At 32.2% G+C, this 10,511-nt stretch overlaps 1 protein-coding gene across 1 annotated transcript; it reads right to left on the bottom strand.

The window, feature by feature from the left end:
• Positions 1–782: 782 nt before the first annotated feature.
• LOC124845265 (ethylene-responsive transcription factor LEP-like) lies at positions 783–1,895 on the bottom strand. The gene has a single exon (XM_047322333.2). The coding sequence runs from the start codon at positions 1,757–1,759 to the stop codon at positions 908–910; it is 852 nt and encodes a 283-aa protein (XP_047178289.1). The 5' UTR covers positions 1,760–1,895; the 3' UTR covers positions 783–907.
• Positions 1,896–10,511: the final 8,616 nt, after the last annotated feature.

The following is a 10,511-nucleotide window of genomic DNA, read 5'->3' as shown; positions in this document are numbered from 1 at the left end:
TTCCTTAACTTTCCAATTTCAAAAGTATGATTATATTTTAAAATGAATAAAAAATGGAGGTCATTTGGATGAAAAAAAGAAGAGGTGAGTAGTTTGGCGGAAAACAAAGAGCGATGAAGGATGGTGTTTAATATATTCTTGCTTGTTAATGTATTTGAAAAATTAAATAAATTTGCTTAAAATAAGTAAATTTATATTATTTCAATAGTAAGAAAATTAAATTAGTTTAAAATTTTAAAAATAAAATAATTTCAAATTTCACTCAAAATTAAAGAATTATAAAATCATATTTAATGCATATTTTTAATCGAGTCTTATCTGTTTTGTTTTATTCTTTTTCGAACTTATCTTTTGGTTCGACCTTGGACAATATTAGATGTACATAGATAATGTACAGTTTTTTTATTTTTGGAATTTATTTACTAAAAGTATAAAAGATATTAAAAGAGACACTAGAAGTTTATAGATTTATATTTTATACGTAATATATTGTGGATGGAAAAAAAGAAAGTTGTTGAAAAGAAAATTCCTACTAAAAGTGTCAGTCAGATTTTCTAACAGATAATGTTTATTAAAAAAAAAAACTAGTTTCTTGAGCAAGAAGTGAGTGAAGATTGCAAATAATCCAAATTATAGACCAAATTGTTACGAAAATCAAATAACCATAACAGACAAAAAGCCCAGTAAGAGAGGGCCCATTACAAGCCTCTACTCCCCCAAAGCCCAAGTACACATCAAAGCAGTCCCTTTCCTCACAACACATAACATACACCGTAATGTGTACTTTTATCCATAACTGACTAACTGCAAACAAAGTCACTCTCACATAAAAAACACACAGAAAACGAAATTGCAACATGCGAATTCCAAATTCGCTATGCACATTCCTTCATTCAATACTCTCTTTCTAATTTCGGAAGAAATAAGAAGAGCTTCCCAGATCAAAACCCTCGTGACCCATTGCCACGTTATCGGACACCGGTGGCATTGCACTGAAAAGTGGACTGTGCACCACGTAATCACCGGATTCGAACCCAGAAAACGGGTAACACGATCCGGTATCAGTCAAACTAAAACTCGGGTCAGAAAACCCGACACCGTCTCCGTAAAACCCATGCCCCGTTTCATAGGCAATGGAGCTTGTGATATCCGGTGGCAACGGTGGAAGCTGCGTTTCACCATCATCAAAGAGATTAAAATGAGAATGAGAATGAGAATGAGAATGTGAATGTGAATCCTCCACGTTGCTTCCTCCTTCGGTGTAACCATGACTATAGCTATAGCCACCGGACGAAACAACTTCGGTGGTAGAAAATGTGGGAGTGGTCGTTACACCCGAGTACCCGCCCAAGGAAAATTGCGGGTTTGGGTCAGGTTGTGAAAAGAGGTTCGGGTTGAGTAAAGACGAGAGGTCTTCTTGCACCTGATGGATTTGGATTTGGGTTTGGGTTTGTTCATCAGGGGAGAGGATGGTGGTGACGGAAGAACCCGGTGGAGTATCCGGGTAGACGAAATTGGTTCGGGCACGTGGTCCACGCATGGAGCGGGCCGCTCTGTCGTAAGCCAGAGCAGCCTCTTCTGCGGTGTCAAATGTACCCAACCAATGTCTTTCCTTGGTGGAAGGGTCCCGAATTTCCGCCGCATACCTTCCCCACGGCCTCCTCCTCACACCAAGGTACCTCCCTCCCCAAACCGTATCATGTTGTTGATGTTCTTGTGTTGTTGTGGTTTGCTTCTTTTTGGTTTTGGAGGAACTCATGCTATAGTTTTCACGTCAACGAAAGTGAAACTAATGAAGAATGAAGGAAAACTAACAAAATTAGAGATGAATGAAGTTTGAACTTGGCATGCAAGGTTGGTTAGTTTTTAGTGACTCTTGAAGTTTCTTCAGTTTTTGTTTTGGTGTTGGTGTGGGGAAATCAACAAGTTACAACATGGTTTATATAAGGAAGCTATGTCTCTCCAAAACGCTCATTGTCCCCATAACTGTATTTCATTTTACATCTATGCCCTTTTCTTAATAACTAGTCCCAAGCATGCCAACACGTGCCCTCTTTAAATTTTTCTTTTCTTTCGGAGCTTTATCCATATACCATATACATGTTAAAGCTCTTCTATGGTGGATTCAAAGTTATAGTGTCTTTGTTATTCATCAAACCAATCTAATCAATCATATGTTAGATATTAATGAAAGGGTGGAAATTAATTAAGGGCAACAAAATCCATCTTTTTTTTCCTTTTTTGATAGTCATGAAAATCCATCATTTACTTGGAACAACCATAAAACTCTGTTAGAAATGAGTTTCAAATGATGAGAGGAGGATGAGGGGTTAATTGAAGAGAATTATATAATTAGTGGGTGATATAATTAGAAATCTAAATGCCCCATGACGAGCATGTTCTCATAGATACCCCATTTCATGATTATTCCCCAATTATATTAGTTGTTCTGTGTTTTGATTTTGGCCAAAGTTCTGTTTAGTTTAGTGTATTGTCTATATTGTATGCTTGTACTCGAATAACCCTTCGGATAGTCCAAAGTTGTTGCATGTGACCTTTCTATCAAATCAGGAGATTGAACATGAACAAGGAACTAATCATATTAGAGAGTGTCCAAAATCTAATATCATATATGCTTAGAGTCGCTATATAATTTAATAAGTACTTTTCTTAACTAATTTCTTCATGATCCAATGAATGAATGAAGGAAAAAAAAGTCTTATGAGTTGCATATTAGCACAATTCTAATTATCATTGCAGGTGGAAGGAATTTTGTTTCCCTTTTGATGATTTTTAAGGCCCCATTAGAAGTGCATCGAAGCTAAGATCTTTTGGAATAAACTACTTAGATTTATCATTAGTAATTATGTGGGAGCTATCATCAATATCTACTCATTCTTCATTTGGCTGCATGCTTAGGCAACATGCTTTGCCCTCCTGCTCCAATGATTTCATGTTGAAAAGAAAATTACCCCATCTTTTGTTTCAGTGGAAAGTCATTTTTTTTTATTAAATATCTTTCTAGTTTCTAAATTTGATATTAAATTATAAAATCAAAGCGTTAAATTTGTTTTTAATACTTGAATTTTGATAGGAAATTGAAATTCGTCCATCCAAAATTTTGATACATTTTAGTATTAAAGTTTTAAAAATGAATGAATAATATTTTTAACCCAATGTTAGATTTTTTTATTATTTTTAAAGTTTGGAAAACAAAATGTAGCAAAATTTCGATAAAGGCAAATTCCAATTGTGCTTCAAATATATTTAACGCAAAAATAAATAAATTTAATCGTCTTAATCCAATTAAATTTCTTTTATATTAAATCATGTTAAATTTCTTTTATATTAAATCATGTTTGAGACTCACATTTAAATTAGAAGGTGATAAGCTATTTAAACAGCTCAAATTCTAATTTGATATAATTTAACATAAATTAGAAAACTATATTTATTCATTTTTAATATTTAAAAATCAAATTGTATCAAAATTGGGATGAAACGGAATTCTAATTTTATGTGAAGGATTAAAGATTAAAATCATATTTAATATTTTTAGAGAGTTGAACTAAATTTAATTATTTCACTGTAACGAAGTTTTTAAGGTTTTCTATGATGATATTGGATTTTATGAACATACTTAACTCAAATAATGATGATTACAAAAACTATATGAATATCTAATTCTTTCTATTTTTCCATTAAGTTATTTTATGACACACCTTTAACTTGTTTCCTTTATTGTGGATATTTATAGGTGTCAGTTATAAATTTTAATTATATATTGTAAACTGACAACTTTGAACCCAATCATAATGAAAATATTTACTCAAATAGTTAATGTCATCTGTTAAAAACTTGTCATCATTGTGCAATGAAGCTAATTTGATTTTATATTTGAGAGCAATTCTTTTGTAATATCAAATTCCATTTCATGAAATTTTATTTCACCTTTTCTTGTTTTTATCTAGTGCAGTCAGTTACAAAATAATTTGCTGTATTAATTAAGAATATTATTTTCATCTGAACCTCCTTTTCTTATCTTGGAATGTGAACTACATACGTGATTTATATATTCCACTATATAAAGCATTACTTCAACCCTAGAAATAATAGAATATGGTTATTGACGGTGACCTATAATTGGAATGGTATGATAAGGTAAATGAAATTCAAGTGGATTATTATATTATTATCCGATTCTAACTTATGTGACATTTTATTTTATTTAAATATAATAATAAGGTGTTTAAGGAATATGATTGCTGAACCCATGTGCAACCATTTTGAGTGATGAACTCAATGATAAGTTCCACAGTCTTCCCTTCTTTTCATCAAACACCAAATGGTTAACTTTTCAAGTGTTCATATTTTATTGGTAACATTTTCTTTGATAATTTTACGAAAAAGTTCACGGATAGCATGCATGAATATCCTATTTTATTCGTTACGTTAACAAATAGAAGGGAAACCAAATCAAAGGAAGACATGTTGGGGAGCATGTGAGAAAGACACATAGGCATACCTTTTTTGAGGAAAACAATGACTAGGCAATTTTTAATTAGGGACAACTTATTGCAAAACCTGGTTGTTCAACTTTGACTGTCCCATCACTAACAACATTCCATGCCTACAGATTTATCAGAATTTTGTTTTTTAGAATTGGTTTGGTTTGCTTAATTTGAAATATGTGAGTTATAAACAAATTTATATAGAATATTATGACATTTTAAAAAAAATAATACGTTTTTTTAGTTTTCTTTATATATTACTCTCATGATCTTTTTTTTTTTTTTACGGAAAGTTGAATTTTAACTCAAATTATTTCAATAAGATGAAGATACAATGTTACAAATTATTTTCTTGAATTCCTATTTTTGTCATGATTTTCTTTTCAATTCAAGAATACATTGATTTTGTAAATATGGTTTCACATGCAACATGTTCCAGTATTATATTTTTCACAACTTTCAAAATAACATTCTTTACAGAAGAAAAAAATATTCAGGAGTTTTAAAAGTTTTAATTAAATGTTTATCATAATAAATAGATAAATATGAAAGACGTTGAATTATGAAGATCAATAGATTATGCAAAACGCTAATGCTTTGTGTATTAAACAATACAACATCTTATAGTTTTTATTTTGTGTGATAAATGAAATATTCATCAAAGTATACATAGACCTTAACTTTCGTTGTACCTAACCAAAAATCATTCTTTCAGTTTATTACTCTCTAATAACATCTTCATCTTATGTCTACCTAGATACATCATTCAAAGCACAAGTCTATATTAAAATAACTTAAGATATGGACTAAAATTGTTTTGTTCCAATAACCATATATTAACATAAATTTACGTCAACTTTAGTCTACTTATCTACTTTGTACAATTTTTGCATTAACTTCATTTTGAGTAAAAATTATTTGATCTAACATTGACAATGGAAGACTCCAGGTTAAGGGACCAACATGTAGGCCTTCACTAATATGAGTAGACGCAATCTGCTATTAACATGGGCGAAACTAGTGGAAAATAATGCATATAGTAACACAAAAAATGATTAGTTTTACTTAGCTAAAACAAAAACACTTTATCACCTATAATCACACTTAGTAAAATATACATGCTCTACCCACACTAGATTTTCAAAGCTTTTCATGGAGAGTTTTTCGGTTCTAAAACTTGTCTAACTTTTGTATTTTGTAAAGAGAACTCCCACTTCCATTTATAAAAGCTACTAGCGAAATTAAGTTAAGAATATGAAAAGTTAAGTAACAATTATCGTTAATAATTGATCATTGTAAGCAACCAGTGATTATTCCCCTAAGGTTTCTCAAAAAGAATGTTTTGTTTTGTAATAATTGATTATCATCATCATAGTATATTTCGAAAATATTGTTTTTCTCAAGAGCCAATGTTGTTCTTTGTGACTCTCTGTGTACTAACTTAATTATGATATACAGATCACATGACTTCAACTAATACAATTAATAGTGTTTAATTAATAGTGTTTAATGTGAATCTTGAATCCAAGCATCATTATAACTTCAACAAAAAATTTCCATAAGTCATCGTCATTAAAACTTTACTTAAATTGCCCATTTTCTTCTTTTATCAACAATAAATGGACCAAGTAGTTTAGGATATTTAGGCTCGTATCACTACAAAAATTATATATTATTTGTCAGCGGCTGAAAAATCCTTCGAAAAATTTTGACGCTTTCAATAATAAACCGCGACTATGTTTTAACTTTTTTTTATTTAAAATATTTCAGCTGTTATTATGAATAGTCGCAGTGAAGTTATTTTTTTATTTTTTTCAAAGAAATTATTGGCGCTTGCTTAGTGAAACGCCTTAAATTTGCAAATAATTTTTTATTCATTTTTAATTTGTGCCATCATTTTTACTCTACCTCTCTTTTCGAAACCCTATTTTCTCCATCTTCTCCACCGTTCCTATCATGTCTTGTTTTCCATCTTTTCCACTATGGTTGTTGTTCCCCAACAACATTTTCTCCTTCGCCGCGCCTTTTCATCTTCTCCACTATAACTCTCGTTCCCAACCCTAATTTCGCCTTCACCGCTAGTTCATTTTGCATTTTGCATCTTCTGAAAACGCACCCAACCCTTCTTGTCCATGGCACCTTTGCCGAACCCAATGCCACACTACGCTAGCTTATGCCAGTTCGCCACCTAGTTGGGATCGTAGTGCCAACAGTCGTCGATTGGGTTTCTGGTGAGACACGTGGGTTGTTGGTCCTTGGACAGTGTTTGCATTCTCCATAACGAGACATTAACCTTATTGTGTCTATTGGAGGAAAATATTTTCCCAAAGTTGTGATGCAAATTCTATCCAAACAAGCCTTGGTGATACCAACACTACTTGGACAAAATGTATTGCTTGCCACTCATCTCTTGAAGCTTCCTAACCATTTTGAGGTAAAACTAGGAGCAACACTTGAAGCATTTATTCTGAGTTCCTTAGTTTCAAGGATCTAGTTGTTGAGCTTCAATGGCAGTCTTAATGATGTCAATGCCCCATTAAAGATTGGGCAACACTGATTGTGTGTATATCTTCTATTTCAATTAATATTGTGAAAGATTTATCTTATATATATTACACATAATAAATGTTTCATATGTGTATATATTAGGGGCGTCAAAGTAAGTCATCTTGACTAACATAAATTAGTGTTGGGTCTATCGTGGAGGATGTTCCAATGTGGGTTACACAAACACCAATAACATTGAAGCCAACTATATAAGGGATCGACACCACTCTTTACCCAAAACCTTAAGGCAATGGGTTAATGGGTCTTTCACCTTTATAAGGTGCTCTACTTTCTCATTTCTATCCAATGTGAGACTTAGACTCACACTTGGATTCCCAACAATCTCTCCCTTAAGGGTGAGTACTTCCCACATAGGTACACTCTCCCTCCAACGGAAGCATTCCCAACCAACAACAACCACGAGTAACTCTTTCCAATGGTCATTCATCTTAACGAAATTCGCTTACTTGAATACCCTTTGCTAGGAAGACTTTCGATATAGGGATCATTATAATCGTCTGAGCTGGTAACCAAGACAAACCATTGGCTCTGATACCACTGATAGGAAAATCTCACAATACATGCACTCTAATATTTTATCCAAAACCTTAAGACAATGGGTTAATGGGTCTTTCACCTTTATAATGTGTTCTACTTTCTCATTTCTATCAAATGTGAGACTTAGACTCACACTTGGATTCCCAACAATTAGCTCATCACGAGTTGAGTTAAAAATAAATGAATCTAACTCGGTTCATTTTATGGTAAGTCAAGAAATTTACAATCTAACTCAATCTATCATAGGTTGATGAGTTAAGTCATTGACTTAATAACCCAGATAAAAAATAGAAAATAATTTTTTTATTCTTTTTAAATGTTCATATTTGCAAGTTATTTCCTAATAATTTATGAAAAAAAATATAGAATAATGTTTTTATTTATTTTTAGCTCCACTTTAATATCATAATCACAGAAGAGTTATTTTAATACTTCCATGTGTGTGAAATTTTCATATACGAGGCTCACTTTGATAGTTCGAGAGGAATGAGTAAAAATATCAATCATTCGCATGACGCAAATTTTTATCTCCTTTTTGTAATACACAATTTACTCAAGATAGGAGAAAGTTATCACAAGTTCCAAACATATAATATATTTCAGAAAAACACATTTTCTACCTCTTATACTTTTTCATATTTAATCTGTTTAGTATACTGGACTTGATTTTGCAATTCAAGATAGGACAATCATACTATAATAGTATCTGAGTTCAAATCTTAACCACTACTATATAATTCAAATGTTTGTTAGATAAACTACAACAAACTAGAACTATTAAAGTAAATTTAAATCCCAATAAAGATAGAGAAAAAGAGGCTTTTTGGTAAAAACTAACTAATAAATTTAGAGTATGAACATGTATAATAGAAGCACATTGGTAATAAATTAGAGTGTAGCACATTTCACTTGAATGGCCAAAGTTGGAGATGATTGTACATAAAAACAGTATCAGTCTAAAATGCATAATGCATATCCCAACATTTCGAGGATGTAACTCTAGAGCCCTCTGAGCTGCCAATTTTCCCAAGCACTGAGTAGAGCTTCTCACATTCAAACAGTACAATTCCCCATTCCGTTATTGGGTGTCTCATTCAACAATTCCCACGCCCTCTGCAATTCACCATCCCCACAAAGTAAATCAACTAGGCAGATATAATGTTCTGGACCACCGACGCGATGACCACTGACGCTCACGACCAGTCAATGACCACCTACACCGAGGAGGAGCTACGCGAGGGAGCATCGATGCGGAGAACCACTGACACCGACGACCAGCGAACGAGCACCGACGCGGAGGAGGAGCTATGCCGCAGACTAGCCAACGAACACGGTGGACATGAAGCTCTTGTGGCGTGTACGAATCAGAGGGAAGTTAGGGTTTTTTTTTTATATTTTATTTTTGTGATTGAAAAAAGCTGAAGAGGGAAATTAAATTAATTTCTATTCAAGTTACCTACTATTTAATTTCAAGTTAGGTGTTTCTAAAATATGGGTGGGTTAACTCAAAATAATCTGGTCCCAACACGGATAAATCGTAAATTAAGTAATATGAACCTGTTTTTGATTATAATCAGTAAAAAATTTATTTTTTTAACTCAGTCCAACCTTATGATCAATTAAGTTGGTTCACGGATTCTATCTCACTTTAACATGCTTATTATTATTAAAGTGTTGTAACGGTATTGTTGTAAAATTAATCTGAATGATAACCTTTCCGAACAAATACTGAAGTTTTTTTTTGTCAAAAAGAAGTGAGTTAAGAGGAAAAAAAAAAACAGATTTAATTCTTTTTACTATAAATGTTGATTTATCACGAGGTTATTGGTTAAGCTTTATACTAAATTTTTTGTTATATTTGAATTCTTTGTTCTAGCTATCTAGATTTTAACTTTGTGTTTTGACTAGAATTTCAAAATCTCAACAAATTGAAATATATATTATTTTAATTATTTAAAATTAAATTCTTTTCATTTATGAAATAATTTGTTTGGACAGATTAATTGAAATATTTTAATTTTAATTTCTTTGTTTAGATAAAGTAATATATATTTTTTCATTTAGGACATATTTTTATTTTAAAAACATTTTAATAATTTATTTCTATCCGTTAATCTTAGTTGTTTTAACTTGACCTTCAATTTGAGTCTACTCGACTCGATCTTCAATCTGAATCTAACTCGACTCGACTTTCGACATGAGCCTAGTTCAGCTAGACCTTTGATCTGACTCGACTTGGAACGACCTTTCACCCAATTCGATTCAACATGACTTTTGGCACTTGGCACAACCTTCAGTATGATCCAACTCAAAACGAACTTTGATTTAGACTAACTAGACTCAACTTTTGGCTTGGACCAACTCTACTCGACTTTCAGCCTGAACCAACAAGACTCGATCTTCAACTTGAACCAACAAGACTCGACCATCAATCCCAATTGTCTTAGCTTAACCTTCAGTCCAATCTGACTCAGTTTAACTTAGACCTTCGCCAACTTGGCTTGACCTTTTGCTCTCATCTCGACCTTTTAATCGATTGATCTGTCTCGACCTTTAGCTCAGACTGACAGATCTTAATGTGTAAAAGTAAAAAGAAGTTAACTTATGAATACAATGATTACCCTCACAAAAAAATATGAGAAACCTTGAAATACATATGCCGAATGAAAATCAAGCATACATGTCATCTTCCTCTAAAAGCCAAAGGTACCAATTATTGATCTACAAAATCTTGACAAACCAAAGTAGAATTCATCTCTAATAAAAGATTTTTAAAACTCTCCCACATGTTCCAAGCATAAATAACCTCATAAAATCAACACAAAGAGAGGTATGCATCCTTAAAAAAACGAAAAACTACTAACAAATTTGCCTTGATATCCTCTAATGATACTA

Source organism: Vigna umbellata, chromosome 4 (genome assembly GCF_029865625.1).
Source record: "Vigna umbellata cultivar VRB3 chromosome 4, Vumbellata_1.0, whole genome shotgun sequence".
Taxonomy (NCBI): Eukaryota; Viridiplantae; Streptophyta; class Magnoliopsida; order Fabales; family Fabaceae; genus Vigna; species Vigna umbellata.
Note: the sequence above shows the minus strand (reverse complement) of the source record. Positions and strands in the feature narration are given on the sequence as shown.

Coding starts and splice junctions, on each gene's coding strand:
- LOC124845265 (XM_047322333.2), bottom strand. CDS start 1,759: ATGAGTTCCTCCAAAACCAAAAAGAAGCAAACCACAACAACACAAGAA.